Source organism: Sus scrofa, chromosome X, assembly GCF_054392235.1.
Source record: "Sus scrofa isolate SSC_HxYL_T2T_F1_AM1 chromosome X, Sscrofa_HxYL_maternal_Yorkshire_Landrace_v2.0, whole genome shotgun sequence".
NCBI lineage: Eukaryota > Metazoa > Chordata > Mammalia > Artiodactyla > Suidae > Sus > Sus scrofa.
In genome coordinates this window covers 8,518,598-8,537,566 of record NC_139401.1, presented here as the reverse complement: position 1 = coordinate 8,537,566, position 18,969 = coordinate 8,518,598, and the positions used below count along the sequence as shown (strand labels likewise).

At 45.9% G+C, this 18,969-nt stretch overlaps 1 protein-coding gene across 2 annotated transcripts in view; it reads left to right on the top strand.

Moving 5' to 3' along the window:
• The window catches only part of LOC146394458 (anosmin-1), a 201,539-nt gene that overhangs the window by 145,707 nt on the left and 36,863 nt on the right, over positions 1-18,969 (top strand). For both annotated transcript variants that reach the window (XM_085007096.1, XM_085007097.1), the window contains exons 6-7: positions 1,170-1,299; positions 17,956-18,161. In XM_085007096.1, coding sequence (XP_084863222.1) covers positions 1,170-1,299; positions 17,956-18,161 — 336 coding nt within the window. The remainder of the gene's footprint in view (positions 1-1,169; positions 1,300-17,955; positions 18,162-18,969) is intronic.

Below are 18,969 nucleotides of genomic sequence, written 5' to 3'. Positions count from 1 at the left end.
GCAGTCCTTTCCAATAATTATTATAAACGGAGGTTTGGGAGGGGTTCCTTCAGTTCTGCTTCCCAGTCCCACCCACTGGGGGCCACGTGGAGCTCAGCATGAGGCACAGGTGAAGCACGAATGCAGGCGCTCGACCCGGAGTCAAGGCGAAGGCTTCAGGTCTACCCTCAGGCATTGTTGGAAGCAGGCATGTGGCCTTGAGCTTGATGGAGATGCTGCAGGAAGATGGGAACACTGCTGGTGATGTTGGCATGCTGACCTCCAGTCAGCGAAACCTGGGGACCTCTCCCTCTGTCCAGTTTCCGTCTTCAGACCTTTTACTGGGCAAAGATATATTAGCACATCTCCCCCTTCAGGAACACGAATCCTCGCAGATCTGACAGGGTTAATTCAGAAGCCCAAAGTGTCTTGGGGTGCAAGCTACTCCCAATACCTGTCTGTGTGGGTTTACGTACCTCCTTCCAAAATTCCGTCTGGCAGCAAGTGGGACGCATTTTCTTTCTCTCAAGAGGATTTCATTTTTACTATAGGGTCGTGATTACTTCATATATTTATTCATTCGTATGTATAATTTATTTATTTATTATTTATTTTGTCTTTTTGCCATTTCTTGGGCCGCCCGTGGCATATGGAGGTTCCCAGGCTAGGGGTCTAATCAGAGCTGTAGCCACTGGCCTACACCACAGCCACAGCGAGGAGGGATCTGAGCCGCGTCTGCGACCTACACCACAGCTCACGGCAACGCTGGATCCTTAACCCACTGAGCAAGACCAGGGATCGAACCCGTGACCTCATGATTCCTAGTCGGATTCGTTAACCACTGAGACAGGAGGGGAACTCCTGTATAATTTATTGATGAAATCCCTCCACTGCTGTATTTAGTCCCCAGAGTTAAAAACAGCCCAAGCATTCCGCATACGATTTTGACTTCCAGAGAGCTTTAACTCTGTGGGGATGAAGCAGCTTCAGAGGGCATCAAGCCCCTGCAGCCTACCCTAGGAATTCCTGGGTCCCTCTCCTAACAGAGCTGGATGGGCTCCTCTAGGAGTCAGGGGTGGGGAGCGGGGCAAGGCTGTGTGGCATCTGGCTGAGGAGTTAGGTCTCTGAAACAGACGCAGTGAGGATGTCCGGGTAACGGGGCCGTCTGTGCTGTGTGATTTGCCCCTCAGACCACGGATGAGCGGGTCCAGCTGACCGACATACGACCCAGCAGGTGGTACCAGTTCCGCGTGGCGGCCGTCAACGTGCACGGGACCCGAGGCTTCACCGCCCCCAGCAAACACTTCCGCTCTTCCAAAGGTCAGTGTCGCTGGCTGCCCACCCCTCACTCTCCGTCGTGGCACATCCGTCACGTCTGCCCATTCCTACGTGCGGTGGGCCAACAGGCGACTTGGCGGTGCTTGGCGACTGGGACCAGATGTGTTCCCGACCGTGATCTCCGGGGATCCTTCCGCTACCTCCGAGGCCTGTAAGAGCCCGCCGGAGAGAATGGGATGGGGTTTTCTGCACTGGGAAGCGGTGGTTGTCCACCGTCATCTCCCACTGTGTCTCTCAGATCTTCTGCCTCCAGCACCATTCCATTAAGCTTTGGAAAGAAAGCTTTCGTGTTCTGCTACATCAGACTACATAGGTTTATTGGGGGGGGGGGGACCTCTAAATGAAGTGAGTGAATTCCTTTCGTTTCATAACTTCCAGGATTTAAATCCCTCCCGAGTGGCTGTATCACTGCTGTCATGTTGTCGGGTTCCTATTTCACTGCCATTTTAAAACCTCCGTGGGAATGTGATGAATTCTGACTCTGTTATATCTGTGGTTAGTTTAGTCTGTGATAGTGGAAGGACGTAATTTGACTAGATGTTGATAATAGGCCCATGGTTATTTCTTCCACTTGGGCTGAGCACGTTCTCAATTATTTATGCCTCTGCTTGGCTAATCATCAAGGTCCAGTTTCATGGGCAGAGCTTATCCAGGTTCTTCCGTAATGAATCAGCAGGTCTCCTGTTACATGGAAGCTCACGTAAGTTTCTTTCAAACATGCCTTGGGATAGTAATGAATAATGTAAGATTCTCCGGCATGTCTTTCCACATGGGAAGGTTTCAACGGGCTGCTATAAATGGAAATTTCTGTTTCATTTGGGAGAAGAGGTGTGTTTCAGCTGGTCTGTCCATTTCTCTTTAGACAACATTGCCAGATTTCTCTCGCCATAATCAAAGATCTCAAGTGGAAAACGTGCAATCAAAATCATTTAATATTTGGATGCTATTGCAGTGTATGTTGTAGAGTTTGCTTTTCTCTCTCTCTCTCTTTTTTTTTAGGGCCACACCCATAGCATGCAAAAGTTCTCAGGCTAGGGGTCGAATCAGAGCTGCAGCTGCCGGCCTATACTGCAGCCACAGCAACACCAGATCCGAGCTGCATCTGCGACCTATACTGCAGCTCCTGGCCACACCAGCTCCTTAACCCACCGAGGGAGGCCAGGGGTTGAACCCTCAACTTCCTGGACACTAGTCGGACTCTTAACCTACCGAGTCACGACGGGCACTCCCTATGTTGTAGATTTGTAACGCTTTCTTTGAAAAAGTCCTTTTAAGAAAGGGAAGTGCAGTGCCCCAGCCCTGAGGCACACGCCCTGAGCCAGCTGTTAAGCGACTTGACAGATACAGACAGCAGACCTTGCTTGCCTGAGATGGTCTCCAAGTGGTCTGAGGATTTAGAGGGGCCTTGGGAAGAAATCATTAACAGTGGGTCCAAGGTGGGGATCAGTGCAGGGCTTGACAGCTCTTCACCATGAGTGTCACAGGTGTTCAAATGTGGTCCAGACCTGTCGTGGGCAGAATGCGTTCCCAGCTGCTCCCGTGCCTGCAGGGTGGGGTCTGGTGCTCTCCAGTCGCAGCTGCACATCCGTGAGGTGCACGCAGTTTCCAGCCGCTGCAGATGGAGGCAGAATCCCTTTCCGAGCCGGGCGGGATCTGGGCAGAGGTCCCAGGACCGTCCCCAGAGCCGGGCTGGTGGCTCCCAGCTCCAAAGAGGCTCCATTCTGAGGAGGTGGTGAGAGCATGCTGTCCCAGCCCTACCTCCGTAGCTGAGCACGACACAAATCTAGAACGACTGCTGCATCCCTCACGTGGAAAAGAGCTTTTGTTGGAGGAAAGTGCACCATTTTCAGGAAACCTTGCAGTCTCTATGAAATGGTGCTGTCTCCTGCTTTACAGTCATGGCCCACATTCAGGATTCCAGACTTTGGTCCTTGCGCTTCTGAAACGAAAAATATCTGCCCATTCATAGTAGGTTCTCCTGTTTTCAGGGAAGATGTGTCACAGAATGATGGGAATATAATGGATCCACGGAGCAGTTGAGGGCATTTCTTCCAGGACCCGTCTAGTGGATTCACAGCCATTAAAGAGGTGGTGGCATCTCTTCCCTCGTCTCAGTCGGTTCTCACCAAGTGCAGAAATGTGCCTTCCTGGGAAAGCAGTTTTCAACAGCCTCATTGAAGTACAATTTACGTGCATAAAGTTCACTCATCTTGGCTGTGGAAGCCGATGACTTTCAGTATTTCCTAAGTCCTGCAACCACCACCATCATGTAGTTTTATTTTTTACTTTTTAGGGCGGCACCCAAGGCATATGGAGGTTCCCAGGCTAAGGGTTGAATTGGAGGTGCAGCTGCCAGCCTACACCACAGCCACAGCAACATGAGATCTGAGCCGCATCTGCAACCTACACCACAGCTCACGGCAACGCCAGATCCTTAACCCACTCAGCAAGGCCAGGGATCGAGCCTGCATCCTCATGGGTACTAGTCAGATTTGTTTCTGCTGCATGACAACAGGAACTCCCATCATGCAGTTTTAGAATCCTCCAAGATGCTCCCTCACTTTCTGGGAGAATTTTAAGGTAGAAACAAAGCATTTTTGTGTGTCCTTTTATCACTCATGTTGTATTCCCTTTTTTATTAAACAAATGTTTAGGAGTTCCCACTTTGGCTGAGTGGGTTAAGGGTCCAGTGTTGACGTGAGCTGTGGTGTAGGTTGCAAATGCAGCTTGGATCCTTTGTTGCTGTGGCTGTGGCGTAGGCCTGCAGCTCCAGCTCCGAATCGACCCTCAGCCTGGGAACTTCCACACGCCACAGGGACATCCCTAAAAAGACAAAAAAAGTTTGTTGAACTCCTGCTATGTGTCAGGCACTGCTCTAGGCACTGGGGTAACAAGTGAAAGAAAAGATGAAAATGTCTGCTCTTGTGGAAAACACATAAATACCCACATGCATAGAGATTCCTTCTAATTGGGGGTGAGAGGAAACGGTAAAGGAGATTAACACATGAGGTACTCTCATATACTAGGGTAGATAACGGTGAATGAGATTACTGCATAAGGTACTCTCATATACTAGGGTAGGTGATGATAACAGTAAATGATTACTGCATAAGGTACTCTCATATACTAGGGTAGGTGATGATAACAGTAAATGATTACTACATAAGGTACTCTCATATACTAGGGTAGATAACGGTGAATGAGATTACTACATAAGATACTCTCATATGCTAGGGTAGGTGATGATAACTGTAAACCAACTTACTACATAAGGTACTCTCATATACTAGGGTAGATAACGGTGAATGAGATTACTACATAAGATACTCTCATATACTAGGGTAGGTGATGATAACAGTAAACCAGATTACTACATAAGGTACTCTCACATACTAGCATAGATAACGGTGAATGAGATTACTACATAATGTACTCTCATATACTAGGGTAGGTGATGATAACAGTAAACCAGATTACTACATAAGGTACTCTCATATCCTAGAGTAGGTGATAACAGTAAACCATAGTAATACATAAGATACTCTCATACACTAGGGTAGATAACGGTGAATGAGATTACTACATAAGGTACTCTCATATACTAGGGTAGGTGATGATAACGGTAAATGAGATTAATATATAATACTCTCATATACTAGGGTAGATGATGATAAGGGACCATGAGAAAAATAAAGAATCAACACAGGCAATGAGGAGGGGCACTGTTTTTCCCTTTTACTCTTTTAGGGAGGTTGGCCAGAGGGAGATGTTGAATAGAGGCAGTGAAGGCCTGGCCTCGCCACAGTCTGAAGGAAGAACTTTCCAGTTTCGGGAAGCAGAAGATGCAAGGGTCCTGGGGCAGAAGCGAGCCTGCAGTATTCACAGAGCAGCAGAGAACCCCAAGGGTGGAGCAGAGGAAGATGCAGACTGAGGGGAAGTGGGGGCTGGGGCAGGCGTGCTGAGTCTTCACCATCTTTGTACAGAGTGTGGCCTTTCCTGAGTTAGATGGGGAGTGGCCAGGAGATGCTGGCGTGATGTGACTTAGATTTCAGTAGGGTTGGCACTGCTCGGACAGCTGTGCTGAGGACAGATGAACAGTGGGAGAGGCAGAAGCAGGGATGCAGGGAGAGGCCAGTGCCATGTTCCTTGACAAAGATGATGCTCACTGGAGCACACGATGCTAAGAAAACTATGTCAGACAGAGAAAGACAAACACTGTATGACCTCACTTATATGTGGAATCTAGAAAGTGCAACAAATGAGTGATTAACAACCACCCCAGAAGGTGATGGTAACTCAGCTAAAGGCAGAAGTGAAAGGGCTGGGGGGCACACGTGGAAAGACGAAATCTCTAGGTTTGGGGAATTTCCCGGTGGCCAGTGGGAGATGACTGCAGGGTTCTGTCAGGAACTGCGGGAAGAATGGTGTTGCCAATTACTGCGGTGGAAGTAATTGAGAGGAGGAATGGGTGAGGGGAAACCTTCCTTCTCTGGGGATGTGTGTGCTGCCAGAGAGGAGCACCCTTCCCACATCAGCATGAGTGCTACGCCAAGGGCTTTCCCTGCACATGGCGTTGCTAAGGGGAGGATGTCCCCGGATGAAGGACCCTGGACGTTCCGGAAGGGTTGCAGTCAGAAGACAAGAATAACAGAAGGAGAGGCTGAAAATGCCAAAATAACTTTGTTGCTGCCTTAACATTTTCCCAGGAGGGCATGCAGGATCTCGTTGGGTAACAGACTCCTTCTAAAACAGACAGTGGTCGCACCACTCAGTAAAGACCAAAAACCATTGCTGGCACACTTTCGATGAGTGAATTGGATAGTATGTAAATCATATCTCATTAAGATGGTTAATTTTTCCCCACCAAGCATTTTTGTGTATTTGTACATGCAGTGGAGTGGGGGATGGGTGAGGATGCCATCCTAGAATGTCTTCAGCCAGCAGGCAGCTCTCTTCTTCTCCCCTGCCCTGTGATGCATCTTCAGCAGTACCACAATAGGATCTCCGATAACCACACTGATTCTCTGCTTTGCAGAGGTGAAGTCTGGAATGCTTCTCACGGTGTGATGGATAGATGGATGGATGGATGGATGGATGGATGGATGGGAGGATGGATGGATGGATGGGTGGGTGGATGGGTGGATGCGGGCCATATGTGTAAAAGGAAGGAACGGTACATTTTCATGCTTCACTTCAGTCCTTCCAAAAATGGTGCATGTTCATTTAGTCAAAGCCCACTTTATGCCTGCAGTGCTCCCGAACCGACACTGTACCAGTTGTAGGTCTTCCAATGGTTGCACATTACTTTAAGAAACAAATACTGCTTCCAAAATAATCGTCTCTGCAAAGGGTAGGCAGTTATCTAGTGTATTTGAGCTGCGTAGAGGACCAGCCTTGAAGATTTAAGGCTGGGTCAAAGGAAAGGGCAAGGAATCTTTTTCATCTTCCACGAGCACCTCTGAAAATCAAAGTAAAATGAAATAGAACAAGAATAATGGTTGATGAAATGGGGGTCATTTAGTTTCAGCTTGCTGCCCAGTACTCATGGGCTTTAATCCTGGTTATCATGGAAAATCCAAAATTCTCGTCATTCTCTTCTTTGTGTTTATGTTTAGATATAAATTTAGTCTGTGGTTCACCAGAATGGATTGGCTATTCAGTTCATTTCCCTTGAACTCATGCATTTCCCTGTAACTTAATCCTAACCCCTTAGAAGACATATTTTTATAGAAAATTCTGAGTTGTTCACAGATGGGTAGGTCAGTTTCATGCTTTTCCTTTTCCAGGTGAGTACCACTTTTGGATATTGTTATTGCTACCTCCTACCTCCCCTAGAAGAAATGCATAATTATAGAATGGGCAAAATCAGTCATTTTTTGCTGGTAGTTGCAAGGCCAATACAGAGGTTGGGGTCATTTCTGTACTTATGCTTTTAAACTTTCTATACTGCCTTTCTCCCTGATACTTGAGAAGGAACATTGGCTTCGACTTTAAACGTTAAAATTCTGAGTCATGTTGTGGACTAACGCATAATGTCCTTTTCTGCAGTGTGTCTGTTTGTGGACATAGTTATGGTTCCACATGATAGATTACTCTCTAGGATACTCCTGGGATGAAATGCTTTTCTGGCCGCCAAGCCTGCCAGATGCTAGGGTCTCTGGAAACGTTTCTGTCTCATTCCAGGTGGGGTAAACCATAGGAAGCCTCGGGGACATGGTGTAGACCCAGCTGTGTTCGCAGGGGTGTCTGCCTGTGGGACTCTTGACGCTTGGAGGTGACCTGTCAGGGATTGTCCTCCTGTGCATAGAGATACAAGTTAAGGCTTCAAGTGGACACGGCTTACGTGGGAAGTGTTCCCGGAAAAGGGGTGGGGTGAGAGGGGGAGCATGACCCGGAAGAGTAGGCAGGACACAGGCGTGTTCGCACACTGGTTACCGCTGTCAGCATCCTTTGCTCCTTGCAGAATGGGCTCACTGAGTGCAGGCTGTTTCCGGTGTGTGTCCTGCATGTGGGCCGAGCCTGCTCTAGGTCCAGACGGAGGCTTGTGCAAGGAGGCCGGCCTTCAGAAGCTGAGGCGTGTGCTCGGGAAATAGTAAAAGACCAGGGAGGGATGGGGGGCGCCCAGAGTGTCTGCTGTTTACCTCGCTTTTCTCAATCTCCTGTTACAACACAGGATATTTGCTCAATATCCTTTTTCCTCTTAGAAAGCAGAGAAGGTATTTTTGTTTTTAATTAGAATTCCTTATTTATTTATTTACATTTTTTAGTAACACGAAGTTGATTTACAATGTAGTGCCAGTTTCTGCTGCACAGCAAATGACCCACTCATATATAAATATATATGTATATATACTCTTTTTCTTATATTGTCTTCCATCATGGTCTATCCCAAGAGACTGGATAGAGTTCCCTGTGCTGCACAGCAGGACCTCATTGCTCATCCATTCTAAATGTCATACTTTGCATCTATGAACCCCAGACCTCTCGTCCATCCCACTCCCTCTCCCACCCCCTTGGCAACCACAAGTCTGTTCTCCATGTCTGTGAGTCTGTTTCTGTTTTGTAGCTAGGTTCATTTGTGTCATATTTTAAATTCCACGTATAAATGATACCATGGTATATGTCTTTCTTTTTCAAACACTCTTTACTTAGTATGAGAATCTCTATTTATATCCATGTTGTTCTAAGTGGAATTATTTCATTCTTTTTTATGGCCGAGTAATATTCCCTTGTGTATATGCACCACATCTCCCTAATCCATTTATCTGTCGATGGACATGTTTCTATGTCTTGGCTTTTGTCAATAGCACTTCAGTGAACATATGGGTGCATGCATCTTTTTGAATTATAATTCTAATGTGTTTTGAATTATGGTTTAAAGTAAAGATATTAATATTTTCATGGACAGAATTTAGTGAGATCTGACAGGAGCCCTGTGCTCCTGAGTGTTCCCGGCCATCCTCCTCTGTGGCAGGATGATATATAATTAAGTGGAGACAGGCCTTTTGAGGCTCACTTTCTTCCCTCCCCACTTGCCACTACCCTCCCACCATCAGATCCATTACATATGATCATCTGCTTCTTTGACTAAGAAGCTGTTGGTTGCTAACTCACAGCCTAAACTCTCCCATGATCCATTTGGAGTGACAGTCCTGCCAACAGAAAACGTATTTTAGTATAAACTGGTGTTTGACCTTTTTTGGTCATGCTGATATTTATGAACAGGGCAAAAAATGGCATATATTGCATGGTCAGTGTTGGAAATATGTATTACTAGGACAGCTACATGTTGCAAGTTCTTATCTACAGGTTTCTTGAATTTGGGTAATACAGTGCTATGGAAACATCTCTGTGACCATAATAGCAGTTAAAAGAGTGAAGATAACAATTTTCTGCATTGTGTGAAGCAGAATCCTTTTTTTTTTTTTGCATGTTTTGCTGGAATCACACAAACATGAGTGTGGCTGTTTGAAATTAGTTGATATCAGTTTCACAGTGAATTTAAGGGGTCTTAAAAGAAAAATTTAAAGCCCATCTTGCATTGTCATTAACCTAATACATCCTCTGACGTACATAATGCAGTTATTATAATCACTTCCTTCCAAATTCAGAGGTTTCCATCCATTATTTTCCCCCATGTGTATGGAATGCATTACAAAAGAGAAAAAAAACCAGACCTCATTGTTTGCACAGTGAGCAAATAGTGCATGGGATGTTAGTCCACCCGTGCATTACAGGGTGTTGGTAAAATGAGAACAGACACCGGCAGAGTCATAAAGCTCGCTGGTGTTCCGTGGGGACCCATGACTTTGTGTGCTGGGGCACAGCTGCTGTGTGTGTGCCGTTTGCAGTGGCAGGACTGTGCTGAGCATATGTCCTAAAACTATTTAATAGCTGGAAATGTGCCTGCCATGCAGCTTCTGCAGCTTTCCTAACTCATTGTGCGTCTGGATACTGCAGGGGGATTTTTTTTTTTTTTTTTTAATGAGGGAAGCAAAATTATTCTAACTGCTGTGTCTGGGGGAAAAAAAGTTGAAATATCAGAACTAACATACTAATTAGCTGCAGAATCCTTACTAGTTCTATCATCACTTTAAAAATATAACTGCCCTACCTGTCTACAGAAAAGAAACAAACTCATGGACATGGAGAACAGACTTGTGGTTCCCGGGGGGGAGGGGAGGGAGTGGGATGGATGGGGATTTTGGGGTTCACAGATGCAAACTATTGCATTTGGAGTGGATAAGCAATGAGATCCTGCTGTATAGCACAGGGAACTGTATCTAGTCACTTGTGATGGAGCATGATGGAGGATAATGTGAAAAAAATAATGTACATATATGTATAAGTATAACTGGGTCACCTTGCTGTACAGCAGAAATTGGCAGAACACTGTTCATCAACTATAATGCAAAACTTAAAAAAAATAAACAAGAAGGGTATTTTGTACAGCATAGGGAAATACAGCTATAATTTTGTAATAACAAAGTGGAGTATAATCTATAAAAAACTGAATCACTGCTGTACATCTGAAACCAACATAATATTGTAACCCAACTATAATTCAATGAAAATAAATTTATTTTAAAGATAAAAATAAACACAAAAATATAACTGCTTTTTTTTTTTTTTCTTTTTAGGGCCGCACTCGTGGCATATGGAGGTTCCCACGTTAGGGGTTGAATCAGAGCTGTAGCTCCCAGCCTCCACCCCACCCACAGCCACGTCAGATCTGAGCCGAGTCTGCTCCGTATGCCACAGCTCACGGCAATGCCGGATCCTTAACCCACGGAGTGAGGCCAGGGATTGAACCTGCAACCTCATGGATGCTAGTCAGCTTCGTTTCCAATGAGCCACGATGGGAACTCCAAAATATAACTGCTCTTGGTCACCACACTACACCTAAGAGGTCATCCCCTGATGCATTTCAGTGGGAAGTTTGTTCTGTGGATGACATTGGAGGAAATCAGATAAGGAATAAAATTAACAGTCATGCTCTTAAAGCATGCCTTGTTCCTCTCTGTGTGTCTCCATGTATATACAGATACATATTCATTCGTAATTACTATTTTTCCGTTGCAGTATAGTTGGTTTACAATATTGTGTTAGTTTTGGGTGCACAGCACAGTGATTCACGTATATATATATATATATATTTTTTTTTTCAGGTTCTTTTCCATGAAAGGTGTTTACACGATCCTGAATACAGTTCTTGGTGCTCTGTAGTATGTTCTTGTTGGGTATCTATTTTCTATATAGTAGTATGTATATCTAGTCATGTGTACAAACTCCTAATTTATCCCTTCCCCTTTCTCTTTATCCTCTGGTAACTAGCTTATTTTCTGTGAGTCTGCTTCTGTTTTAGAGATAGATTATTTGTGTCATTGCTTTAGATTTCATGTATGAGTGATATCATGTGAAATTTACCTTTCTCTGACTTACTTCGCTCTGTCTGAGCATCTAAAGGTCTCACTTTGTCTCCTTTCATCCGCCCCTCCACTAACCCCCTCACACGTGGGGCTGGGTCTGTGTAGTTAGCCAGCAGTGCCTTCTGGAAACCAGGAGGAACCTGCCTCCCAGTAAGTGATGAGCTTTCTCCCAGGACAGGTGGAAGGCTCCTTGCCCATGAGGTCTCAGGTCCGTGTGACAACAGATGTGCATTCCTCCAGGGGTGTGAAGCGACTGTATTGGCTCTTTGCCCATCCTAGGCACAAAGTTGTTCCATTACACCTGTTACGTTGTCAGTTGCAGCATCAACCACAAAAGGTTCAGAGAGGAAACCATAAATGTACCTTCCTGAAACCCAAATGTTCCATCTTTTTTTTTTTTTTTTTTGCTAAAAGCACCCCATGTTAATGATCATTAACAAAAGGAACTATTTTTCTCCAGCGCTGAAGTTGGATATTCATGCTATGTATTGACTATATCTTGCCCCGGAAACTGTGTAAAGGGAGCTAATATGGCCTTGCTATTTCATTTACCTTTGAAGCACTGCTTCCTTTGTGCTTTCTGAGATGCGTTTCTGCAGATAATTGGGAAGGCTGTGAAGAGGGCGTGGCCGAAGGGGAAAGAGAAGTGAGATGTGAGAGAAATGCTCAGGGGAGTGGGGAGGGAGGGAGGCTCTGGTCCTGCGATATGACTCTGACCCTCTCACTCGACACTCTTGAACTAGTGAGTTAAACTCTCTGCTCCTCAGTTTCCTCATCTGCAAAATGGGAACAAAATGCCAACGCTGGAAAACCAAAGTACAGGAAGTCAGAAAGAGAAAGACAAATACCATATGATATCACTTATATCCGGACTCTCATATACGACACAATTGAACCTTTCCACAGAAAAGAAATGCATGGACTTAGAGAATAGACTTGTGGTTGCCTAGGGGGAGGGGGAGAGAGGGAGAGGGACTGGGAGTCTGGGGTTCATAGATGCAAACTATTGCCTTTGGAATGGATAAGCAATGAGATCCTGCTGTGTAGCACAGGGAACTATATCTAGCCACTTATGATGGCACATGATGGAGGATAACGTGAGAAAAAGAATGTATATGTGTTTGTGTGACTGGGTCACTGTGCTTTACGGTAGCAATGGACAGAACATGGTAAACCAACTATAATGGAAAAAAATGAAAATCATTATTTAAAAAAGTACAACCATGTGCTTATTACTTCAGAAATAAGCTGTGCTTCTGTCTCATTTCAAGAAAGTAAATGGTGCATTGCTTTGCAAGGACTCTAGGTCAGGGGTTGGCAGTCCATGGCCTGTGGTCCATATTGGACCTGCTACCTGTTGCTGGAGATAACATCTCATTGGCACGGGGCCATGCGCTTTGGTTTCTATGTTGTCCGCAGCTGCTTTTGAGCTACAGCGGCAGAGTGGAGACGCTGGTCTGCAAAGCCTGGTATTCCCTGTCTGTCCCTGTTCAGCACAAGGCTGTCACTCCCCGCACTGGACCAGGATGGGCACATCTCCCAGCAACACGGACATGCTGACTTTTCGTAGGGACAGGGGCCCATCGTTCTGATGATGATGGCACGGCACAGGTGTAGAGATGTGGCAGATGTGCCCTGTGAGAGCCTCAGACCCCCCTTGCTGCCCTCATTGTCATTCTCACGCCTGCCTCTGCTGCCAGTTATGTGAAGGACCTCAGGCAGGTCACTTTACCTGCCCAACCCTTAACATCCTCACCAGTTAAGGAGCTCCCGTCACTGTGCGGAGGTAACAAACCCGACTAGTATCTACGAGGATGCAGGTTTGACCCCTGGCCTCGCTCAGTGGGCTTAGGATCCTGCGTTGCTGTGGCTTTGGTGCAGGCCAGCAGCTGTCACTTACTCCAATTCGACCCCTAGCCTGGGACCTCCATATGGTGCAGGTGCAGCCCTAAAAAGCCAAAAAAAATCAACCCCCCCCCCAGCCCCATCCTTACCAGTTAAAAAAAGAGGTCAAATGGATAAATCATAGAATCCCTTAGGGCTTTAGCATAATGTGCCGTCTTTCTATACATGGAATTTTTTCCCACATGCAAATTTCCAATGACATTTCAAAATTTTAATACAAGCGAATGTGTAAACTGAGAGAAAAGATTTTGTCAATATTTCGATAAAGTGCATATACTTGATTTCATAATGTAGAGAACCATTGCACAAGGCAGTGAATGGCTGCAATATGGGCATTTGTTAGGACCCAGTAAAATCTTTCAGATTAACAAGTGAGATGGACTCTCTCATCCGACATCTTCCTGCGACTAGGTACATAAATGAATCACTGGATTGCGGAAGATAATTGGGGCGATAAACAGATCTCTGCTATTCATTCTTGGCTTCGTTATTTATTTATTTATCTGTTTTCTCTTTTTTTAAGGCCACACCTGCAGCACATGGAAGGTCCCAGGCTAGGGGTCGAGTCGGAGCTGCACCTGCTGGCCTGCACCACGGCCACCGTAATGCGGGATCTGAGCCGCCTCTGCCACTTACAGCACAGTTCGTGGGGACACCGAATCCTTAGCGCCCCCCCCCCCCCGAGTGAGGCCAGTATTGAGCCCTTGAACCGTGTCCTTATGAATACTAGTTGGCTGCTTCTTTTTTTTTTTTTTTGCTTTTTTAGGGCAGTAGCTGCAGCATATGGATATTCCCAGGCTGGGGTCAAATCAGAGTTACAGCTGCCAGCCTACACCACAGCCACAGCAACACAGGATCCGAGCTGCATCTGCGACATACACCCCAGCTCAGCTCACAGCAACGCCAGATCCTTAACCCACCTGAGCAAGGCCAGGGATCGAACCTCATCCTCATGGTTCCTAGTCGGGTTCATTAACCGCTGAGCCATGAAAGGAACTCCTCTACTCAGCTTCTTAACCTGCTGAGCCACAACAGGAAAACTCTTGGCCTCCCAATTTAAAAGTGATTATTTGGGGGAGAAAAGAGAGTGGGGGTCTCTCATCTTGGTAATTAGAGGGTACCACCTTGGTCCTGTGAATATTCAGATGAGCCTTATTTTTGAGAAAATGTGAAACAAATTTTTTAATTCATGTATTTGAAAGTGTTATTTCCTAATGCCGTTTTCGGAAACTATGTTGTTTCCTGTTTCATAATGTTTCACCAACGAGGTGAGGTTATCCTGAATTTTTATAATCGCATCTGAGGTATGAGAAATTGTTCCAGGACCGCAGGAAAAGATGTCGTGAATGAGGTGGATTAAGGAAATGACGAAAAGCCAGTTCGAGTTGACTTTCTTAACTTGGAATTTCTTTGGAAAAGGAGGAGACTTTGAGCTTTTCCTGTGAACCTAGAATATCTGAAAAATTCACATACATCATTTCAGCATCATTGAACCTGTGAATGGCTGGGATTATCTTTACACATTTTAAACGTTTCTCTTGCTTTGAAGTGATGATGCACTTGCTAAGTAGCTTCTGTCTCAGAAAGGTCTGCAGCAGCCTTTGTAGGTGAAGGACTGAATCCCCCCTCAGAGGAAGGGGCAGTCTCTGAGTCTCTTATTTCAAACAAGGCATCGCCCTGCTTTGATTTTGCTTCCCTTCCTGATCTATGGTTTATCCCTTCCCACTGACAGGGTTTTAACCTGCAGCGGAAATGTCCCTTTACAGAGTAGAGTCAACATTTAGGCACACTCTGCTCTTCCTTCAGTAAATGTTTATTGGGCACTTGCCACATGCAGGCTACGGGCCCCAACGCTGGAGAGACAGGAGTGAGCAAAACACATAAAAACTCCTCTCTGGACGAAGGTTTCATGGTCGTGAGTGGAGGCAGATGGCAAACTAAGGAAAGAGTAAGTCAGTCGGTTATCAGAGCCTTGGAAAATAGCAGATGAGGAGAAAATCACGGTGAGATTTTGACAGGAGGTAGAAGAAAGTACATGAAGCTGGTCTGACTAGGGAGACATCTGGTCGACCTTCAGTAGGTGAAGCTCTTGCAATTAACTCTCTGTGAGGAGGTGTTTGGGCAAAGTCTGTGGGAAAGTCTCAGGAGTTCCTGGTTTTCGTGTCTAAGACATAACAGGGGAACCAGTGTGGCTAGGGCAGAGGATCAGGTGGGAACAGGAAAGAAGGCTTGAGGGTTATGTATCGTGACGGGGGCAGGACTTGAGGAGGCTGCTAGCACTTTGACTCCAGGTGGATGGGGCTCGGTTGGGGATGGAGAACTTCTGGCTGATCACGCAGAGCTTGGGTCCTAAAGTCACTGCTGTTGTACTAAGAAAGGCTAGAAGGCTCTGCCATGCTCAGGGAGAGAGGATGGTAGCTTGGCTCAGGGTGTTATTTGGGGAAAGCAGTGAAATGCCAGAGAGATTTTGAAAGTACTGATCAATAGGATTTGCTCAAAGAATGAGAACAGAAGAAGTATAGGGTCCCAAAGTTTGGGGCAAGAACAGCTGGAAGGAGGAATCAGCGTTTCCTGAGATGGGGCTTCTGCGGTGGGGAGCGGGGGCTGGGAAGGATTGGGACTTTGGTTTTGGACACGTTCGTTCATTTTCAAGTGCATCTGAGACTTCCCAGCGGTTCTGATGGGACGACCTTCAGCACTTGACTCCAAGGTCAGAGGCCAAGTCTGGATTGCAGACATACCACTGAGAGTCAGCAGCACAAAGCCTTTTTTAAAGCTGTGACTGGCTGAGACCCTCGACAGGGGGTGCGGATGACACGGGGCCCCCTCAAGTTCGTTCAGTGGCTGGGTGCCGTCCCGTGCAGAGAGGCCAGGATGGGAAGGACCTTGAGGAGAGGTGGAAAAGGCAGAAGGGACCACAGGACCATCCGGTGAGGAGGGAGTCAAGAGGAGAGCCCGGCTGGAGGCAGAAGCAGGGTCTGAGCTGGGCATCGGTGTGGATGAGCAGACTGTGGCTGCCTGGGTGGCTCTGCCAAACCAACACAGCCAGGAAGCCTGTGCTTCCTGTATCGCAAGCACAGGAGCCAGTGCTTCCTGTATCGCAAGCACAGGAGCCAGTGCTTTCCTCCTGGCATAGAACCAGTGATGTTTCCACTTCCTGCTTCTGCCACCAGGGGCGGGACTTTTCAACTTCTACCGGAAATCACCTATTGTACAATTTTATGTTTTACGTAAAAATACATATTTTACGTAAAACATATCTATAGTTACATCAACATTTAAAATAAAATCTATAATGTATATTTAACAGCAATCTATTTACCCAGACTCACTGCATCAGCAGATATCAGTATAAGTCCTGGGTGTTCCCAAAGGGTTCCTAATGTCGATTGTTTGAGAACTACTTGGTCAGAAATACCACCTAACATGCTTTGCATGAGCCATTAGCCTAGAAGAGCAACTACAGTGTGTAGCACTGGAAATTCTGTCTATTATGATAGAACATGTAATATGAGAAAAAAGAATGTATACATGTATGTGTAACTGAGTCACCATTGCTGTACAGTAGAAAAAATATATACACAAATAAAAGATTAAAAAAAGTCATTATCGTGAAAAAAAGATTAAGCAACCCACCAAACCTCCAGAACTTATATATCTTACAGAAAAGCAACAGATTTTTAAAAACGATTCATGTTTCCATCATTCTAAAAACACAAATGGTCCTGAGCGTCAAAACATGGGTATTTTGTTCCCCAGTCTTCTTCATTTATGTCGCGTTACATACATCTTCTTTGCCCCTTTGATGCAGTTGGCATTATACTTAGAATTAGTTTCCTGGGCAGGTGTCTTGAAATGAAATCATCTGTAGATCATGTGTGGTGAGTGGCATCTATACTTGGTCACAGTTGTGGCCAAAAATGAGGGTCCGACCGTCAGCTTCACGCATCCTCAGACTTCTTCGTATATATATTTCAAGTGGACATGCGTAGAGGAATCATCCAGGACTTTGTCTCTCTCAACAGGCGAAAGGGGTGTGTCATGTGACAAACTAGAAATGGTGAAACTATAAAAATGTTATCCGTCTCTCATCCAGTTTGTAATGTGGATTTTTAAAAATGGTTTGCTTTGGCTGTTGTCTCTGTGTGGCTCTTAACTTTTTTTTTAACTTGTACCCACGGCCACTATGGATGTTCCTGGGCCAGGGATGGAATCCAAGCCACAGCTGCAGCCTACACCGCAGCTGTGATAACGCTGGATTCTTTAACCCAATGCGTTGGGCCAGGGATCGAACCTGTGCCTCCTCAGTGACCCGAGCTGCTGCAGTCAGATTCTTAACCCACTGTACCACAGCGGGAACTCCTGCTCTTAACATTTGATGCAAAGATCCAAAGCTCCAAAGCCACTCAGATAAAAGCAGGTACTTTTATGAGCGGGTCTCTCTTTTTCTTCTCAGAATTTTCAAAAGCTTTTTGACTTTGCTGACCTATTTACTGTCAACCACCCTAAATGGAATTTGGCTGTATTTTACAGAAATTTATCAGTTTGGGCCCCCTGAAAATTTGGTAGGTTTGCAGTGCTATGGAAATGCTGAGACAACCGATAGGGCCCGACATATTTGTCTCACAATTTTGTAGACTGTATTTCAGCTTGAGGCTTCAAAAGGGCATCTTCCTTAGTGCTTGTTCCCAGCTCTTGTACCTATAAAGGGTCGTCTTCCTGCGTCGACCCCGTGGTCCTTCCTGTACAGAGGTGATGCTTTTGTGGTCCGACCTGGTGCTGGAGCTTTCTCTTGGGATTTCAGATCCAGCCGCACCACCGGCCCCAGCCAACCTCCGGCTCGCAAACTCCACCGTAAACAGCGATGGGAGCGTGAGTGTGACGATGGTTTGGGACCTGCCCGAGGAACCAGACATCCCCGTGCATCACTACAAGGTGTTCTGGAGCTGGACGGTCAGCAGCAAGTCACTCGTGCCGACGAAGAAGAAGAGGAGGAAGACCACGGAGGGGGTAAGTGCCATTGAGGCGGGCTGACCTCTCACAGGTGCCTCACCCCGAGCACCTGGTCTGCGAGTGGGCTCTGCTGAGCTGAGAGGAGGGATGGACGAAGGGCAGGTGTCCGTCCCTTCCTTCTGACTGAGCGAGTCCAGGAAACAGAGAACGGTGCCACCTGTTTGCCTTTTATATTATAGGTGAGAACGGCTGCGTCGTGTCTGTGGACCTACTCAGGTCCAAACGGCCAAACAACTCCCCACATCAAAGGAACAAAAATGATCTCCCTCTTACCTGTCTAGCCGTAGAAAATGACATAATTCAGAATATCCTTGCCATTTGAGTTGTTTGTTTTTAAGCAATCCTTCTAACTCAAAGAGCCAACACTCGTGGCACTTCTGTTGCATGTTGCAAGGGGCGCCCATCTGTAATCTAATCACTGGACAGCAGACGGTTTAGAAAATGCACATGGGACAGTATATTCTTGGGATTGATAAAAAGAACTTGGAATGGCTTGTTCTCCAGATGCCAAGAAATAAAATCTGCGCTGACCCATTTTATGCAATGAAATTTCCATAACAGTGAACATTTTGCCTCATATGAAGCTCTTAATGCATAAAAAAGGAGTCGTTCGGGTCCTTTGAGGACACAGTCCTTTATGTTGTCATAAAACTTACACACCTTTCCCCCTGATTTATAAAGGTCAATTCCATAAGTAAATACATGTTGGAAACTGCTTTAAAAGGATAGTAAGACTTTTTAAAAGATTTTTACTTGTCCTATTATAGTTGAGTTACAATGGTCTGTCCATTTCTGCTGTACAGCA